Source organism: Oratosquilla oratoria, chromosome 29 (assembly GCF_046742065.1).
Source record: "Oratosquilla oratoria isolate Oo_2021 chromosome 29, ASM4674206v1, whole genome shotgun sequence".
NCBI classification, from domain to species: domain Eukaryota; kingdom Metazoa; phylum Arthropoda; class Malacostraca; order Stomatopoda; family Squillidae; genus Oratosquilla; species Oratosquilla oratoria.
Genome location: NC_134805.1, coordinates 38,436,816 through 38,457,364, shown reverse-complemented (window position 1 = coordinate 38,457,364; position 20,549 = coordinate 38,436,816). Strand labels below are relative to the sequence as shown.

Sequence of the window (20,549 nt, the reverse complement as noted above, 5' to 3'; positions counted from 1 at the left end):
CCACACACGCCTTCATATCCTAGAAGCCTTATACATAAAAGAAAAAAACCCTACCATGAACAGACAGACTCCAGACCCATTCACTATCCCACATCAAAAGACATCGAGCTACGCTCTAGGTTCACGGCTGCTTGGCCCGAGGGCGGCGCTACGCGTCCTGCTTCCTGATTGGCTAACCGGATCACCACTGAAGTGTTTGTGATCTGTGTATTGTGTATGTATAATCATCTCCCACACATTGTATTCATTAGCACTGAAGATGCCTAACTGTTAGGCGAAAGCTCTGCATAAAAATTAAGAAGATAATTCCCATGACTCTACCTATACCACCAATGCTATTTGGCCAGGTAATTAGAGAACTTAGTACGACACAGCGCGCCAGCATAAGAAAAGTCGAGAATGTCAGCAAAACACTCGTGAACGCAGAAGCTGCTGCAAATTTTAATTATATCTATATATATATATATATAGATATTATATATATACATATATATATATATATATATATATTATATATATACATATATATATATATATATATATATACATATGATTAAAGTTGGAAAAAGAAGTCACGGGTCTAGTTCCGAGTTCCTGAGTTAATTCTTGACCGGTTACGCTCTAGGCTTCTTCAGAAGCATAGAGCGAAACCGGTCAGGAATAAACTCAGGAACTCGGAACTAGACCCGTGATTTCTTTTTCCACCTTCAATCAACTTGTCACAATGTACCAGCATATATACATATATATATATATATATATATATGTATATATATATATGTATATATATATGTATATATATATGTATATATATGTATGTGTATATATATATATATATATATATATATATATATATATATATAGTGAAATTGAAACAATGTAAAGACTAAGATGGTATTTCGTTATTCAACAGCGAATTCTAAAAACGGCGACATTACGTCATCAGTTCAGGTAACAAAAAAAAACGACGTCATTACGTCATCAAATGGTGGAGTCGAAAAGAAACTTGAATTTTGTGTAAACAAAAGAAGAAGAAGAAGGAAATTCTGTGAGCTTTATCATGGAGAGGCCTCGTTTTCCTTCTCGTCCTCCAGACGGTTCCTCCTTCTCTTCTTCCTCCTCATCCTCCTCGTCTTCCTCCTCGTCCTCGCTCTCTCTGTGTACATCGAGTCTTGGCGTCCGTTCTCTCTTACCGAGGGTGCCCGTGATCTCAGGTGATCCTTCAGGACCTCGGGAAGGTCTCCTTCAGGAGAAGCTCTCCGGTGGGGAGATCGAGGAGGAGGGGGGCACAAGGTCCCGAGGGAGCTTGGGGAAGAAGCTTCCCAAGGACATGCCATACGAGGGTCACTCTGAAGGAGGAGAAGGAGTCTCGAGTAGGGGGTTCCTGCACGATATAGACATCCCCAAGATGCCCTCCATAGAGTCCCGACGTCTTCAACTTCTCGGAAGAAGACCGTCCATTGAGATAGGACCTACCGCCGTGGCCCAAGGGCACTCCAATACAAGGTCCCACGACTTCGGAGGACTCCTGAAGAAAGGTTCTCATCATTCCGAGGCGTCTTTGGAATCTCCTGGGGGATCGGGAGACCTAAAGACCGAAGATAACCGCTTAGAAGACTTGAAGAACCCAAAAGACCAGGGGAAGCACAACAGAAGGCTAAGCACAGACACCAGTCATAGGAAACGGGAAGTGGCCTTTGACGCAAAAGACTGTGACGTCACTTCCTCTGTCTCCTCTGGTCTTCAGAGAACAGAAGACCTGAGTGGAGTGAAGGGGGAGGGCGTGGAGGAGGACGAGGATAAGGATACGATGGAAGGGAAGGAAGGCACAAGGTCCCGAGGGAGTAGCAGCAGCAGCAGTAGGGACGGGAGCTTGGGGAAGAAGCTTCCTAAGGACATGCTATACGAGGGTCACTCTGAAGGAGGAGAAGAAGTCTCGAGTAGGAGGTTCCTGCACGATGTAGACACCTCCAAGATGCCCTCCATAGAGTCCCGACGTCTTCAGTTTCTCGGAAGAAGGCCGTCCCATGACATAGGGTCTCCCACCGTGGCCCAAGGGCACTCCAACACAAGGTCCCACGACTTCGGAGGACTCCTGAAGAAAGGCTCTCATCCCTCCGAGGCGTCCTCGGAATCTCCTGTAGGATCGAGAGACCTGAAGACCGAAGATGACCGCTTAGGAGACTTGAAGACCCCAAAAGACCAGGGCAAGTACAACAGAAGGCTAAGCACAGACCCTAGTCTTAGAAAACGGGAAGTGGCCTCTGACGAAGAAGACTGTGGCGTCACGTTTTCTGCCTCCTCTGGTCCTCAGGGAACAGAAGGCCCGAGTAGAATGAAGGAGAAGAGCGTGGAGGAGGACGAGGATAAGGATACGACGGAGGGGAAGGAGGGCACAAGGTCCCGAGGGAGTAGCAGCAGCAGCAGCAGTAGGGACGGGAGCTTGGGGAAAAGGCTTCCAAAAGGCATGCCATACGAGGGTCACTCTGAAGGAGGAGAAGAAGTCTCGAGGTTCCTGCACGATGTAGACACCCTCAAGATGCCCTCCATAGAGTCCCGACGTCTTCAGCTTCTCGGAAGAAGACCGTCCATTGAGATAGGATCTCCCACCGTGGCCCAAGGGCACTCCAACACAAGGTCCCACGACTTCGGAGGACTCCTGAAGAAAGGTTCTCATCCTTTCGAGGCGTCCTCGGAATCTCCTGTAGGATTGAGAGACCTGAAGACCGAAGATGACCGCTTAGGAGACTCGAAGACCACAAAAGACCAGGGCAAATACAACAGAAGGCTGATCACAGACGCTAGTCACAGAAAACGGGAAGTGTCCTCTGACGCAAAAGAATGTGACGCCACTTCCTCTGTCTCCTTTGGTCCTCAGGGTACAGAAGGCCCGAGTAGAATGAAGGAGGAGGGCGTGGAGGAGAGGAAGGAAGAGAAGAACACAAGAGCGGGGAAGAAGCCCTTCACAGGGAACGAGGCACCCCTCGACATTTCTGACGCGGTAAGAATCTTTATGTATGTGTATATATTGTTATGTTTTGCTATATTTATACTTACAAAACACCAGCATAAGTTAGGATCAGGGGATTGTGATTGATTAATTCTTTCCTCGATCTCAAACTCAGTAACAAAGACAGTGGAGAATCTCTTGAGGTGACACGAGTCTTATAGAAGATTTAGGGGTTAGTTCCGAACCAGACGAGATAGAATATAGATAGGTTACTAGATAATTTAATGTCAAGAAGGGAATGGTAAAGATACGAGCGTTTAAAATTTATCTAATAATAAGATCAATATTAACTTTAAACAGAGAAAACAAAATACACAAAGGAAATAAATGGGAATTTCGTAACACGTTGACATGAAATATTAGATAATGTATATATATATATATATATATGTATATATATATATATATTATATATATATATATATATATATATATATATATATATATATACAGAAGAAAAAACAATCCTCATAAAAGTAATAGACAGAATATTGTTATATGTAAGTTCGTCAATAACATATTGAGGAACTTAGCTCAATCCTGCCAGATGCTTTGCTGGGGTTAGGTCGACCGCTTGTGGGCGAATTCTCCCTTCCACCCAGCGGGACTCCGTGTTTAAAGGAAATGGCGACCAAATAGCGTGCTCTACCTCGATAGAACCAGCTTTGTCTAGACAGGAGAGGAAGCGGGTAAGGAAGGAGAACAAGGTCGTTTTATTTGGATGGTTCCATGGCGCGCGCAGGTATTGTCGGGTGCACTAAACAATACAAATTGTTAACCTCGCGGGTAGCTTCAGCTGCCTGATGTACGATGATTCGATGATAAATCACAATACTCGCGTTATAAGATATAAAGTTACAGCTGTATTGCTCGTTTTCTTTTGCTATGAATATTAACTACAGAATATATGATCAAGCCATTTCATAGAGTATGGGGCCACTCAGCTACAACTGCAAAAGAAGTATAGGCATGACGCCAACGTCGGCATCCTAGTATACCCATTCGCGCCTCGTGACGCTTACGTAGGCGTCACTAGGAGGGAAAGAGGAGGAAGAAACCTGGACCGTTTTGTTAGCCGATCAGGGGGCGTAAGAATATATATATATAATATATATATCACTTGGACAAATTGTAGTGTCACATTTGCAAAAATAATCACCAAGAACCCACAGTCGGAATAAAAGGAAATTTAGAAGAAAGTATAACTTCTATATTTCGGCTAATAGTTATAGCCCTCTTCAGGAAAGTATAGGTTACAAGAAATGATAGAGGCATAAATACAGTTGAGACGTAAGTAGAAGGCGAACTGGCATAGCAAGAATTAAGACATTCTGTCGCTCAGGGCGGAGTCAGAAGGGAGGCGATGTGTGGATAGAGGTGTGAGGTCAGAAGGGATATGGGGTCAGGAGCGTTGGAGGAGCGGGGTCAGGACGGTGAAGATTTAACCAACGGCTCACATCTAGCTGTGAGATTATGTCCGGGGACCATTGATCTTTGGAGATGTCCAGGTTCGGACACCTATTAAGGCGGATTCAAAAATTTTTCTCCTGAGGTTGCAGTTGGACTTAAACAAACATTTGGCCTTGTCCCAGTCAAGAGAATAATTTTTGGCGCTGACGTGTTGGAAAACAGCGGAATTTTCTTGGGAATATCTGATGGATCTTTTGTGCTCTGTTAACCTGGTGTTAAGATCCCTGCCGGTTTAGCCAAGGTACTGTACACTAAATCACAATCATTACAGGGTAGGCTATAAACTCCTGGGGCCTCAGCTTCCCTTAACCTTTAATGGACATAACTATTTGTTTGTGAACAGTATTTGGGTAATGGTAAATAACTGTCTGAACCTGAACCCCTCCAAAGGCCAATGGTCCCCGGACGTAATCTCACGGCTAGATGTGAGTCGTTTGGTTATAAATCTTCACCCTCCTGACCCCGCTCCCCCAGCACTCCTGACCCAATAATCCTTCTGACCTCACACCTCTGCCCACATATCCCCTCCCTTCTGACTCCGCCCTGCACGAAAGCAAGTCTTCTTTTTAGCTATGCCAGTTCCCCCTTCCACTTACGTCTCAATAGTATTTATTTCTCTATCATTTCTTATAATCTGTACTTCCCTGAAGAGGGCTATAACTATTAGCCGAAATATAGAAGTTATATTTTCTTCTAACTCTCCTTTTATTCCGACTGTGGGTTCTTCGTAAATGTATATATATGTATATATATATATATATATATATATATATATATATATATATATATATATATATGCATGTATGATTGCGTGTGTGTATGCATACATTTATATGCATGTACCAGCACAATAATGACTGACGCAGGTACCTAATCGAGGTGGCTCTTAAGGAAGGACGTCAGATATCATCATCTCCCTGTCCTCCACCTTTAAACCTCGTCTTATCCATTTGGAGGTGCAGCCCCGAGAGGCTGGCACAAGGTCTTCGAATCTCGTTTTTTTTTTTTTTTTTTTTTTATAAACACAAGGTGAGTTGACAACCGACGACTGCTCCCTCCTACCACGAGGTCCGTTGCGAACCACTGTGGGGCTGCGGTTTTTTAGTGAAATTCAAGGCAATATTTGATTGATCAGCACAGCTCTTTACACAGGTTCTGTGTTTATTGTTACACACACACACACACGCACGCACACACACACACACACACACACACGTGACTTTTGGTGAGATTTATTTGGGACGTTTCACTTTATGTACATAAAGATGAAAAAATATCAAAGGAGCTGATCAGACCCAGGTTGAAATCTGCAGCAACAGTCTGACCTCCCATATAGGGAAATACTGTATAATAAAAATGAAAATTAATATCTTCTCTCGCAAGAAGAGAAAAGAGAGGTAAAATGATCTCTTTACTTGGGATAGGAGAATGAGAAGAGATCATTAGGAGGAAAAAAAAAAACGAAAAATCTTTCATGAGATGCATCAGCGATTGGAACAATTAAAGTGACGCGTACGCGCGTGCTCATAAATGTGCACACACACACACACACACACACACACACACACACACACACACACACACACACACACACACACACACACACACACACACACACACACACATTTTCGGAAACATTTGATTTTTCTTTTGTTGTGGAAACTCGCCTTTTGGTTCCTGTCCCCCATCATCGCCTCAGAACAAAAGCAGAGCGAGCGGCGCCTCTTTATGATGTCACGTCTCTGATGATGACGTCATAGTTGCTACCCTTCCCTCGGCGTCGTCATCCATCTACTCTCTTTCTCTCTCTCTCTCTCTCCTCCTTCCCTCTCTCACTTCTTTTCTCCCTCCCACTCTTTCTCTCTATGCCTATCTCTCTGTCTCTCACTCTCTCACCCCCTTCTTTCTTCTCTTCTCTCTGTGTCTCCCTCCCTCCATCTCTCTCTCTCTCTCTCTCTCTCTCTCTCTCTCTCTCTCTCTCTCTCTCTCTCTCTCTCTCTCTCTCTTCCTCCCCTCTTCCCTCCATCTTTATCTCTCTCTCTCTCTCTCTCTCTCTCTCTCTCTCTCTCTCTCTCTCTCTCTCTCTCTCTCTCTCTTCCTCCCCTCTTCCCTCCCTTCTCCCTCTCTTTCTCGCTTCCTACCCTATTCCCTCTCTTCCTCCCTCTCTCTTTCCCTCCCTCCTCTCTTTCTCTCTATACTTTTATCACTGTCTCTCCCTCTCTTCCTCCCGTCTTCCCTCCCTTTTCACTTTCTCCTTCCCTCTCTTTCTCTCTATGCCCTTTTCTCTGTCTCTTCCTTACTTCCTCCCCTCCTCTTCTCTCTCTCTCTCTCTCTCTCTCTCTCTCTCTCTCTCTCTCTCTCTCTCTCTCTCTCTCTCTTTCTCTGATGCTTTTATCGTTCAATGGAACACGGGGATTTTTGGGGCGGGAGAGTGAGAGAGGGGATGTTTTTGTGCCGCATTTGTCAAAACGCTTTTGTCAAGTGTATTTAGATGATGTGTCTTAATGGATGTTCCATTGTCGTCTCGTTGTTCTTTTATTTTGATTTTATTGTATTTAATCGTTTGTTGTTCTACTTTTTAGGATTTATTATTATTTTGTTTTTTAATGTTTCAACAGGGATTATTAATATATATATATATATATATATATATATATATATATATATATATATTCTGGGTGTGCATGTGTATGTGCACGTATATATATATATATATATATATATATATATATATATATAGACACACACACACACACACACACACACACACACACACACACACACACACATATATATATATATATATATATATATATATATATATATATATATATATATATATATATATTCAACAAAAACCCACTGTGTTGGATAAGAAGAAATGAAATAAAATGAATTCCATATATTTCGATCACGGACTGTGATCCTCTTCAGTGGAATACAGAAAGGTAGAGCAAATGGCATGTCTTATATACAATAAAAATAAGGGACAAGGGTAGGACTCAGGTAGCGTCTAGTACTTTGCGGGGCAGGTCACCCGCCTTCACCAACGATGGTAACAATTTGTTGACTGCCCAGGTGGTAATGCAGTCAGGTGACCACTGTCCATATGATATATTAAAATTTGGAAATTTGTTAATCAGGGATGATTCTATTATTTTTCTTTTAATCATCCCTGATTAACAAATTTCCAAATTTTAATATATCATATGGACAGTGGTCACCTGACTGCATTACCACCTGGGCAGTCAACAAATTGTTACCATCGTTGGTGAAGGAGGGTGACCTGCCCCGCAAAGTACTAGACGCTACCCGAGTCCTACCCTTGTCCCTTATTTTTATTGTATATAAGACATGCCATTTACTCTACCTTTCTGTATTCCACTGAAGAGGATCACAGTCCGTGATCGAAATATATGGAATTCATTTTATTTCATTTCTTCTTATCCAACACAGTGGGTTTTTGTTGAATCTTTACGAATGTGTTACGACATTACTTTATAGTTATATATATACATATATATATATATATATATATATATATATATATATATATATATATATATACATACATACACACACGTATATATATTTTTTCTGCCGTCGAACGATTTTTTCAACTACAGAATCCCATGACAGTGTCATTGAATATGAAATGATGATATACATGAACGCTCTCCAACTCTCTTTGTGGACTTTTGGATATTCCAACATCCCTAAGTTCTGTGGGTTACCAAAAGTCCACAAAGAAAATATTCCCCTTCGACCCATAGTGGCTTTTAGAGATTCGCCGACTTACCATCTTGCTTCGTACTTGGCTGAATTTCTCGAACTTCTAATGACCAACTCACCACACATGCTTCAGAATTCAACTGACTTCATCGAAAGAATCAAAGGACTTAACGTAAGTAGAGGAGATGTCTTGGTTTCCTATGGTGTTCAATCCATGTTTACCTTTATCCCACGAGAATTGGCAAAAAGAACGCTAAAGTCGGCCATGGAGGAGAACCGGGGATTCTTGGCCAATCAGAAACTTTCCTTGTCAGAACTCATGGGACTCGTCTCCCTGTGTCTAGTCTCTACATACTTCCACTTCAGGGATCACACCTATCACCAACGCAAAGGCACACCTATGGGATCACCTATTTCAGTTGTGGTGGCTGAAGTAGTGATGCAACGACTAGAGGCTCAACTTCTAAGTGCTGCACCTTCTTCGCTTAAATTGTGGACTAGGTACGTCGATGATGTGTTCGCCATTTTGGACAGCAAGGACGTAGAACCTTTCTTCAGTCACATCAACAGTATCGAACCGGCCATTCAATTTTCAATGGAACTGGAGAAAGATTTCCAACTGCCGTTCCTAGACGTCAGCGTCAAGCGCGAAGGTGACACCCTTAGTACAAGTGTCTACAGGAAGCCCACACACACAGATAGACTGTTGGACTTTGATAGCTACCATCCAGATTGCCACAAGAGGAGTGTGATCAGGACTTTATGGAACAGAGTAAAGTCTGTTCTTCTGTGGAATCCAAGAAGGCTGAAAGAAAACATCTTTTACAGGTCTTCCGGAACAACGGTTATCCCAGCAGAACTATACGAAAATGGACGACACCCCCAGAACAAAGATCACACATAGCACCCAGAGTCACAATCCCCTATACCTATATCAAAGGAACATCTGAGGTTACTGCCAGAGTTTTACGAGACAACGGTGTACAAGTGGCACACAAACCCCTTAATACCTTGTACCGAAATCTCACCAAAGTCAAAGACACTGAAGAACATACACAACTGGCCCGTGTAGTTTACCGCACAGGCTGCACGGGCTGTGACGTGAAATACGTAGGGGAAACACAAAAGAAATTAGCCACAAAAATACAACACCAACGTGCAGTAAAGTGTGAAGATCCGAAATCGGCCCTGTACAAACACACTACAGAACACCAACACAATATTGATTGGGATGGAGTGACAACTATACACAAGGGAAATAACAGAAAGAAAAGACTATTCCTGGAAGCATGGGAAACTAAGAGTAACTGCTTAAACAGGTGCATTGATCTCAATCCTATTTATCTAGGAACGAGGAGAAATGCAGCCTAATTCCTTTGTTCTGTTTTTCCAGTCTCAGTCTGCTTCTTTACGACCTGACATTTGTTCACCAAGTGGCTTTTGTCCGACCTCCTTTCTCGAAGGCGGTCTCCCAGCGCACCTTTTCAACTTCGCTTTCTTCAGTTTTAGTCTATTTCCTTTTTTCTCTTCTGTCTTTCTTTTTATCTTCTTTGTATCTTATCTTTATTTGTCTGATTGTAATTTAGTCGTTTGTTCCTGAGACCTTTTTCTCCTTTTGTTCCCCTATCCTTCATTGCGGATATTTGGCCCACCTCCATTTGCGTCTTTGGACTATGTTCTGATGTTACGTTCTTTGTGTTACGGTTTTTTTTTCTACACGTTTTATGTTCACAGCCATATAACTTGTTTTATTTTATCTTTATTTTTATTTTTATTTATTTTATATGGTGCCAATATTTAATTTGAATAGTAGTGTATTTAATATTGTAATAGTACAAGAGAATATCGACATTGAACATAAATTAGATTGACTCAATAGTGTCAATAAGGATATACAGTTCACTGTAGAGATGGAAGTTGACCACAAATTACTATTCCTTGACGCGTTGGTGAACAGGAGGGGTGAAGGAGTAAGATTCTCAGTGTACAGAAAACCCATTTAACAGAGACGACTTTGTACGCTATTTCTCAGGACACAGCGAGCGAGTGAAAACCGGCGTGCTCATAGGTTTCTTCCTCAGAGCTTTTAGAATTTGCAGTGAGGAATTTTTGGAAGATGAGTTAATTTACATAACCAATACCTTTAAGAAATTAAAATATCCGGGGAGAATAATTAACAAATTGAAAGAAATGGCTAGGAACATCTTCATGAAACCAAATGTCCAATTGTCCGAGAGAAATGAAATACAATATATTTCGGTTCCCAACTTTTGGAAAACCGAAGTCATAGATTTCTTGGGAAAGGTGCGGTGAAAATAGCAAGGACTTCCAATTCTGATATAGGAAAAATTGTCAAGACCAAGAATAAATAGGAACTGACCCCAAAACGCCCTCAGTACGATTTATCGCAGTCCTTGCAGTAGGTACACCTTTTCGTACTACGGTGATTCAGGTCGAGGCGTTGAGAAACGCCTAGCCGAGCATAAAAGTGACTTGAGGTCACACAGGACGTCTAACTCACTCGTTCAGCACGCTGACCAACCTTGACATTTGCCCCACTTGGATGGGGTCGAGGTCCTACATACGGGATTAAAAAGGAACATAAGAAAAACGGTTGAAGCTGCCTATGTTAACTCTTATGAAAATAAAAATGGCAGGGAAGGTTCCGTATGTTTATCGAAGGCAGCAAGAAAATTGATAATAAATGCAATTGGGAAACATACATGGTACGGGAATGGGAATCCCCAGACAGCCAGCGGGATGACCTGTCTGTGTCCCCGTCTTCGAGTGTGTAATTGTAAGGTTCAAGCTGTTTGTAGACAGCTTACTGAAGAAGACCGAGTCGGTCGAAACGTATAAGCAATAAAGGAATTACAGACCATCTTCGCTTATTCTTCCTCCACCCACACTCTCATATATATATATCGTGTTCTACTGTATTAGAAGTCCCGCTTTTTTCAGGGGGTGGCTGTGTTCTTCGTTGAAGATGTCACTGCATTTACATGAATAGTAATAGTAATAATGATGATGATAATGATAGTAATAAATATAATCACATAAAATATTGATAATGGTAGTGACGATAAGATTTATAGAATAAAAATTATAATAACAAAAACAATAGTAATGAAATAAAAGTTACAATGACTATCATAATGATAAGTGTCTGCAAACAAGACTTTTTCTGCAGTCTGTCGTTGATGTTTGAACCACATCCCGTTTTCTATGTTGCAGAGTTCCCGAGAAGCTCAGCTGAAGGCCCTCGCCGACCTTCACTCGGCGGCCTCGTTCCATCCTCACCCAGGTAAGGTCAAGTCAGGCCAGCTTAGGTCGAATTAGGTTAAGTTAATCTAATACAGGTCATTTTGGCTTAATCCCAGTGTCATTATCATGGTGTCTTTTAAGATAATACATTAACCAATAAAAATAAATAACAAGGATGATAATAGTAACAATAATGATTAATTGAATTGAATTTTATTCGGATACAATCATACATACAATAAGTACAATAATACAAGATAATACACAGTATATATAATTGTACATCCGAGGATGGCACAGAAAGTCATTATAATAACAATAATCATAAAGATAATAATAAAGTAATAAAAAAAAACTGATTACATGTTGGCTGGGAACCCGTTGCCCCATCGTAGTCGCCAACGATGATAGATCTTTCCATAACGAAACGTTAGACCTGTAGCTGTGGTGTGAGGAGTCGCCGGTTACCAACTGTCATTATATAGATATTAAATGAATAAGTAATTAGATAAATGGGTAAATTAATCATTAAGTTAATTAATAACCAAATAGAGGAGAGAAATTAGTCGACGTTATGATGAAGTCCGGAGATCGAGTGCCAGCCTATCAGGGCCGCACCATAAAAACAAAGTGAGATTTGATGATGTGAATACGGGGATCAGGGAGGTGACCCACTTCGACGTAGGGCTGAATAGAATCACCTGGCGACAGCTAGACAAAGGGGGAAATAAACGCGCTGTCAGTTACCATTGATCATGTGTTGGACTCGTGATCGACAGGTATTAACGTCCCGGATGAGAGTTCATTGCTTATGTATGGTCCGGTCGATGGGTAACACTGTGAGCCTACACACACGCATGCGCACACACACAAACAAACACATCAATTCTTTGCCCACCAGAGCTAGAGTATTTTTTCAAGTATTTTTGAATATTTTGAATATTTTGAACAATCAGATATTTTAAATAAATTGCGAAATACGGAAGAGATGGAGGAGGAGGGGGAGAGAAGAAGAGAGAAGGGAGGGGAAGAGGAGGAGGAGGAGGAGGACAGGTGGAAGAGGAAGAGAGAGAGAGAGAATGGGAGTAGACGATGTTGGAAAGAGGCGCTCTAGTCCTGGATGACAATGTCTCTTTTTATATTTTATTTATTTATTCATTTATTTATTTTGTCTATTTATTTATTTTGTCTATTTATTTATTTTATTTTATTTTATTTGAGAGAGGGAGAGAGAAAGGAGATTTTGCTCCAGTTGAGAAGAAAAAAGAGGAGGAGGGAGTGAGGAAGGAAAGGAAGAAAAAAGAGGAGGAGGAGGAAGAGGAAGGGGTAGGAAGAGAATGGAGAAGGGAGAAAGTAGCAAAAAAGGAAGAGGAGGAGGAGGAGGAGGAGGGGTAAGAAGGAGGAGGAGGAGGAGGAGGGCAGTTGCATTTCCAGGAAGCAAAAAATGAATAACAATGTTTACTGCAAATAATTTAACAAAAAGGGAGAAGAACAGAAGAAGAAGAAGAAGAAGAGGAGGAGGAAGAGGAGAAAGAAAGAAACGAAGGTGTGTGTGTGTGTGTGTGTGTGTGTGTGTACGTGTGTGTACATACTTGTGTGTACATTATATATAAGGATATACTGTGCATATGTATACACACAGACACACCGCACTAGCGTACGTGTGTGTGTGTGTGTGTGTGTGTGTGTGATTCACCATGGCCTTAGATCACATGTTGGACTCGTGACCGACAGCTATTTCCCTCACTGAAGAGAGCTCAGAGCTCATATATGACCGATCTATGGGTAATGCTGTGACCTTACACTCACACACACACACCCAACTCCCCGCCCACAAGAGTTGGAGTAACGACTCGCAGCGATACCGATATTTTCTCAGCTCTGGGCGGGATTCGAACCCGGACCGCCGTAGTGGCGGCCGCGAACGCTACCACAGCGCCATCAAATCGTGTGTGTGTGTGTTTAGTTTAAAGAGAAAAATAAAAGAAAAGAGGAAGATGAAGAGGCAATAACATTAGGAGGAGAATAAAGAGGACAAAGAAGAAGTAAGAAAATGAAGAAGGAGAGGACAAACAAGGAGAAGAGGAAGAAAAGGCAAGAGGAAAAAGGGGAAGAGAGAGGATATCTTCCCCTTCTACCTTCTTACTCTTCCTCTCCGCCTCCTCTTCCACATCCTCTTCCACTTCCTCTTTCTCCCCCTCCCCTCCTCTTCCTCCCCTCACCTCTCCCTCCTTCCTGTTCTCTTCCTTCTCCTTCTCTTCCTCCCCTCACCTCTTCCGCCTCCTCCCCTCCTCTTCCTCCTCGTCCTCCTCCTTCTCCTCTTCCTCCTCCTCCTTTTCCTGCTCCTCTTCCTCCTCCTCCTACTCCTCGTCCTCCTCCTCCTCCTTCTCTTCTATCGGATCCCCTCTTCCCCCCTCGCCCTCCCAGAGGTATTGCGTCATGTATCCAAGAGGGCAACCTTCATGCAAGTCATTCACCCCCACCCTCCCACCCACCCCCTCCCCTACTTCGTCATGCAGAGTCCTCGGGTCACACCATCCTGCATACGTTCTCTCTACACAATGTTCTGCAAACTCGTCATAATCCTTTCACATCGACTTATACGATTTTATTATTATTATTATTATTATTATTATTATTATTATTATTATTATTATTATTATTATTATTATTATTATTATTATTATTATTATTATTATTATTATTATTATTATATTTATTTTTACGTGTGGTGCACCCATATGTATTTAGTCTATTTTGTTTATTTATTCATCTATTTCTCGCTTATTTTGTAAAGAACATCAAGGGGGGCGGAGCATAAGAGTGACGTCATGCCTTTAGACGCAGAATCTGAAGATGATATGACGTCATGTCGACAAGATCTGTTCTGTCGTTATTTGCGGGGTTTCTATAGTCTTGACATTCCGTAATAATAATAATAATGATGGTTATGATGATAATAATAATAATAATAATAATATTAATAATATTAATAATGATACTAATCATAATCAAGTTAATTATTTGAAATGGAGAAGGGACCCTGTGATAATGAAGTCTATCAGAACGACAGTCCGGGTGGTGTTTGCTTAAGTACCACAGTGGGAGTGGGGGTGGGTGGGTCTCGTTTAAATACTTTTGTATAAATTCTTGCTGTCGCCAAGTGATTTTATTCAGTAAAATGCTTGATAGGGAGTTTGCATAGTTAATGTGCACGTTTAGTACCTTGGGATATATCGTCTCTTAGTTGTTTTTATGTGTGTACGTTTATGTCGTCCGTTAACATTTGAATTCGTAGTTTCCGACATGACGTCACCGTCCGTCCGAGTCATGTGACCTGAACACAAATGGCAGCCATATTTAATTATTTATTTATTTTATTATTTATTTGTTCATAATCCAGGGCTTTTCTTTTATTTATTTATTTTTATATGTTGGTGATGATAATAATAATTAGGATGATGATGATTACGGGAATTCTTAGTGGATGACGTCACTGTCCTCTGACGTCATGTGCCCGGGTGAGCCATGACGTCAGAGCCAAGAAGGCAAGCAATTGAAGTAATTGGTCGACAATAAACAGTGTTTCCATCCCATTTAGAAAATAATAATAATAACAATAATAATAATGATAATGATAATAATGATAATGCTATATTAATTAAGTGATTAGTAGAACCAGTCAGTTCAATTTGAATGGAGATAGTTACATAAGAAAATGTCTAGTAAATATATGAATTTTAAATTTGTTATTATTATTATAATGTGTTAATGGCTACCCTTTTACAAGGGGGATAAAACCTTATGGTATATGTATGTAATATCGTTGTTGGGAGGGAGCAGTCGCCGGTTGCTGACTCTATACGTGGTAAGAGGCTACAAAGAAATATTGACCTCACACCGGGGATCGAGCCACAGACCCCCGGGGTTGACGGGTTTTGAAAATGGCAGCAGGGAGAAAATCCTCCCCGATGTACTTCCTGTATATCTACTAGCAGTCATTGATAAAATATGAAAATATTTCCCAATTAAGGAAATTAAGAGAAACTCATATGATTAGATAATATATAATAATTAGATGATGATAGAGAGCACCCAGAAATCTCATCTAGGAAAATACAGAATTGAGTCTCAATTCTTTGAATAATAATAAAAAAAAAAAAAAATGATCACAAAGAATTGAAATTAATTGAACTCTCGGCTTCGGTGGCGCCATATTAAATCATTTTTGTCGACCGCCAGGCGATTTTATTCGCTTGGGCGGTGGACACCGAGGGTGAAATGGAGGCTGGAGCGAGCGAGACCCCAAGTCTCGAGAATGAAATCGGAGAAGTAGAGAGCCATGAGAGAGAGAAAGAGAGAAAGAGAGAATAAAATCACTCTTGACCTTCTCATTGCGCGCGCACACACACACATTCTCTCTCTCTCTCTCTCTCTCTCTCTATATATATATATATATATATATATATATGTATATATATAATATATATAATATATATATATATATATATATATATATATATATATACTCGTATATATATGAGTTGGTTAAGTCACTGACTATTTGTTACGTGTCGACTAGGTTCGAGTGCTCATCCTGACAGCGTCTCAGTTTCCGAACATGCTTCTATCGAGCTACATACTCCTATTAATCTCGATCGTGTTTGCAAGGAATTAAAACGGAAATAAGTTAATGTGGTGGGTGAGATGAATATCTGTGTAATGGGGACCATTCATTATTTGTTAATCTCTCTCTCTCTCTCTCTCTCTCTCTCTCTCTCTCTCTCTCTCTCTCTCTCTCACTCTCAAAATTGCGTCATAATCTTACTCCCAAGAAATGACGCCATGCGCTAGTCCCGTTCTGTGAAGGTGACGCCTGCGGACGACCATAGGGCATCGGCTGAACGTTCCAGGATGGTGACCATAGGGCAGAGAGAGATTCATTGATTGGCCGTCGGGCGTTGTCCTTGCAAAGTAGGTCAAGGGTATAGGGTTCCCCCCCCCACACACACACTCTCCCACTCTCACTCACTCTCACCCCCACCCCCATTCTCCCCCCACAGTTTCCTCCACCCCCTCTTTCCTTCCCCCTTCTCTTCTCCTCTCCCACTCACTCTCACATTCCCCCCCCACTCTCACTTCTCCCTCTCTTCCCCTTTCTCTTACTGTTTCGCCTTCTCTCACTTTCCTCACGCTCTCTCACACACATAATCTCCCGGCGCCCTCTCACTCCTCTCACTCCCCTCACTTCCCTCACTTTTGTTCTGAGTCTCTGTATCTTCCTCCTCCTTGCTCTTCGTTCTCATCTTCCTACTCCTCTTCCTTATCTTTCTACTCCTCTTCCTCCTCCTTGCTCTTCGTTCTCATCTTCCTACTCCTCTTCCTTCTCTACACCCTTTACCTCCTCCTCCTCCTCCTCCTCATTCTCATCTTCCCACTCATCCTCTTCTTCTACACTTATTACCTCCTCCTCTTCCTCCTCCTCCTCCTCATGCTCCTCGTTCTCTTCTTCCTACTCTTCCTCCTCCTCTACACCCTTTACCTCCTCCTCCTCCTCCTCCTACTCCTCCTCCTCCTCCCTATGATCTTCGTTGTCAGCTTCCTTCTCTACACCCTTTACCTCCTCCTCCTCCTCCTCATGCTCCTCGTTCTCATCCTCCTCCTCCTCCTCCTCCCTATGATCTTCGTTCTCAGCTTCCTTCTCTACACCCTTTACCTCCTCCTCCTCATGCTCCTCGTTCTCATCTTCCTCCTCCTCCTCCTCCTCCTCCTCCTCCTCCTCGTCCCTATGATCTTCATTCTCAGCTTCCTTCTCTACACCCTTTACCTCCTCCTCCTCCTCCTCCTCATGCTCCTCGTTCTCATCTTCCTCCTCCTCCTCCTACTCCCTATGATCTTCGTTCTCAGCTTCCTTCTCTACACCCTTTACCTCCTCCTCCTCCTCATGCTCCTCGTTCTCATCTTCCTCCTCCTCCTCCCCATGCTCTTCGCTCTCATCTTCCTTCTCTACACCCTTTACCTCCTCCTTCTCCTCCCCATGCTACTCGTTCTCATCTTCCTCCTCCTCCTCCTCCTCATGCTCTTCGCTCTCATCTTCCTTCTCTACACCCTTTACCTCCTCCTTCTCCTCCTCGTTCTCATCTTCCTCCTCCTCCTCCTTCTCCTCCCCATGCTCTTCGCTCTCATCTTCCTTCTCTACACCCTTTACCTCCTCCTTCTTCTCATACTCTTCGTTCTCATCCTCCTATTCCTCCTTCTCCTCTACAGCCTTTACTCCTCCTCTTCCTCCCCTCCTTCTCCTCCTCATGCTCCTCGTTCTCATCTTCCTACTCCTCCTCCTCTACACCCTTTACCTCCTCCTCTTTCTCCTCCTCATGTTCCTCATTCTCATCTTCCTACTCCCCTCCTCCTCTACACCTATTACCTCTTCCTCCTCCTTCTCCTCTTTGTCCTCATCTTCCTACTCTTCCTCTACACCTTATACCTCCTCCTATTCCTCCCTCTCTTCATGCTCTTCGTTCTCATCTTCCTTTTCCTCCTCTTCCTCTTCCTCCTGTACCTCCTCCTCTTCGTTCTCATCTTCCTACTCCTTCTCTTCCTTTTCACCCTTTACTTCCTCCTCCTCTTTCTCCTACTCTTCCTCCTCCTCTTCCTTCCCCTTCTCTTCCTCCTCCTCCTCTCCATGCTGTTCGTTCTCATTTTCCTTCTTATCTTTATCTATACCCTTTACCTCCTCTTCCTCCTCCTCCTCGTCCTCCTCCACCTCATCATGATCTTCATTCTCATCTTCGTACTCCTCTTCCTGGACTCCCTTTACCTCCTCCTCTTCCTCCTCTTCCTCCTCTCCCTCCTCTTCCTCCTCTCCCTCCTTTCACTAGTCTCCCTCCTCTCCCCCCTCTCACTAGTCTCCCTCCTCTCCCTCCTCTCACTCCTCTTCCTCCTCTCACTCCTCTTCCTCCTCCTCCTCCTCATGCTCTTCGTTCTCATCTTCCTATTCTTTTTCCTCTGCACCCTCTACCTCCTTTTCCTCCTCTCCCTCCTCCTCCTCATGCTCTTCCTTCTCATCTTCCTACTTCTCCTCTCCACCTTTTACCTCCTCCTCCTCTTCTCCAACTTCCTCCCCTCCCTCTTTCTCCTCCTCCCCCTCTACCCTAATCCTCCTCCTTCCCCTTCTCCCTATTCTTCCTCCTCCTCCTCTTCTTCCTCCTCCCCCCCTTCCTCCTCCAATTTACTTTTCACTGCCCCCCGCCAAACCTCCTCTCCTCCTCCTCCTCCAACACCGCCCCACTCGCTCGGTGCGCAGTTCCTCCTCCTCCTCCTCCTCCTCCTCCTCCTCCCTTCGTCTGTGCCTCCGCCGACAGCAGCACTTCGCCTTCTTTGTCGCTCCTTGACCTCTCTCCTCCTCTTCTTCTTTCTCCTCCTTCTCCTCCTCTTCCTCCTCCTCCTCCTTCTACTTCCTCTCTTCTTGTTTGTCACCTTCCCGATTACATTCTGCTCCCTTTTGGTAACCCCTCCTCCTCCTCCTCCTCCTCCTTTTCATCTTCTTCTTCCTCCTCCTTCTCCTCCTCCTTCTTTTCATCTTCCTCCTGTTTTTCTACTTTTGCTCCTCTTCTTCGTATTTCTTTCTTCCTTCCATTTTCTCTCTTCCTCCTCCTTCTCATCCTCCTTTTCTTCCTCCCCCTTCCTCTTTTCACCTCCTTAATCCTAGCACACAGGGCAAAGGTGGCGTTGTCGGCTGCCGCCAGGCGATTTTATTCGTCTCGTGCGGTGAACCTTTTGTGCAACAGAAGGTATCGTCGGCCATAAGAACATATGCACGGAGGAGACTGCAAGAGACCCTAAGGCCTACACTAGGTAGTTCCATTTCCCTTACCACCTGTCATCCATATCCATAAAGTTAGCTTCTCTTAATTTTTTTTTTTTTTCTATTTCCTTCTCTGCTGTGAGCGTGAGTGCTGTTACATGCACTCCGGGTCTGGAGCATTCTTCAACAACAAGGATCTCCTTAGCCACTCCTGAGACAGGACCAGGAGGTTCCTCGATATGGCTCTCGGCTCTGGAACATTGAAGCCTCAGGAGATTCTCTCTCTCTCTCTCTCTCTCTCTCTCTCCCTCTCTCTCACCTGGTTCCAGGACTTTGGGGGCATTAAAGTCGCCCAAACAAGTGGGGTCTGGGGCAGTCTCTGGTCTACTATAAGAGTCAAATTTAATATTCAAAATCTCATATATATGTGTATATATAATATATATATATATAATATATATACACACACACACACACACACACACACACACACACACACACACACATATATAAATATATATATATATATGTGTGTGTGTGTGTGTGTGTGTGTGTGTGTGTGTGTGTGTGCGCACGCGCGGGGTGGCCGTAATCGGTCTTGCATTTGCTTAGTTGTTGGCTCGAATCCCGCACCCTTCTACCAGTGACAGTTACCTGTCTCAGGATTCCAATGGCACAATAGGACAAAGGCTGCTCACCTTCCATGGCTTTCGTGACAAATGCCATAAGATGTTATTCACCAGCGCTTGTATCCTTGGGGACAATATCACGCTCTCACCCTCCACTCTCACCCTCCACTCTCACCCTCCACCCTCACCTCCACTCTCACCCTCCACTCTCACCTTCCACCCTCACCTTCCACTTTCGTCCTCTAATCTCACCCGCCACTCTCACTTTCCACTACCACCTTCCGCTTTCGCTTTCAACTCTTACCCTCCACTCTCACCCTTCACTTTCACTCTCCACTTCCACCTTCCACTCCCATCCTCCACTCTCACCTTCAACTCTCACCCTCGTAGAGAGGGTAGCAGAACGAATGTGGTAAGCATATATATATATATATACATATATATATATATGCATATATATGCATATATATGTATATATATGTATATATATGTATATATATGCATATATATGTATATATGTATATATATATACATATATGTATATATACATACATATATATATACTGTATATATATATATATATAGATATATATATATATATATATATATAACATATATATATATATGTATATATATATAT

The 20,549-nt window shown here is 42.8% G+C and overlaps 1 protein-coding gene across 1 annotated transcript in view; it reads left to right on the top strand.

Annotated features, from left to right (window-relative positions):
• LOC143040719 (uncharacterized) overlaps window positions 1-20,549 on the top strand; it is a 185,438-nt gene that overhangs the window by 10,195 nt on the left and 154,694 nt on the right. The window contains exons 2-3 of the mRNA XM_076212086.1: window positions 914-3,001; window positions 11,447-11,516. Coding sequence (XP_076068201.1) covers window positions 1,061-3,001; window positions 11,447-11,516 — 2,011 coding nt within the window. The 5' untranslated portion in view covers window positions 914-1,060. The remainder of the gene's footprint in view (window positions 1-913; window positions 3,002-11,446; window positions 11,517-20,549) is intronic.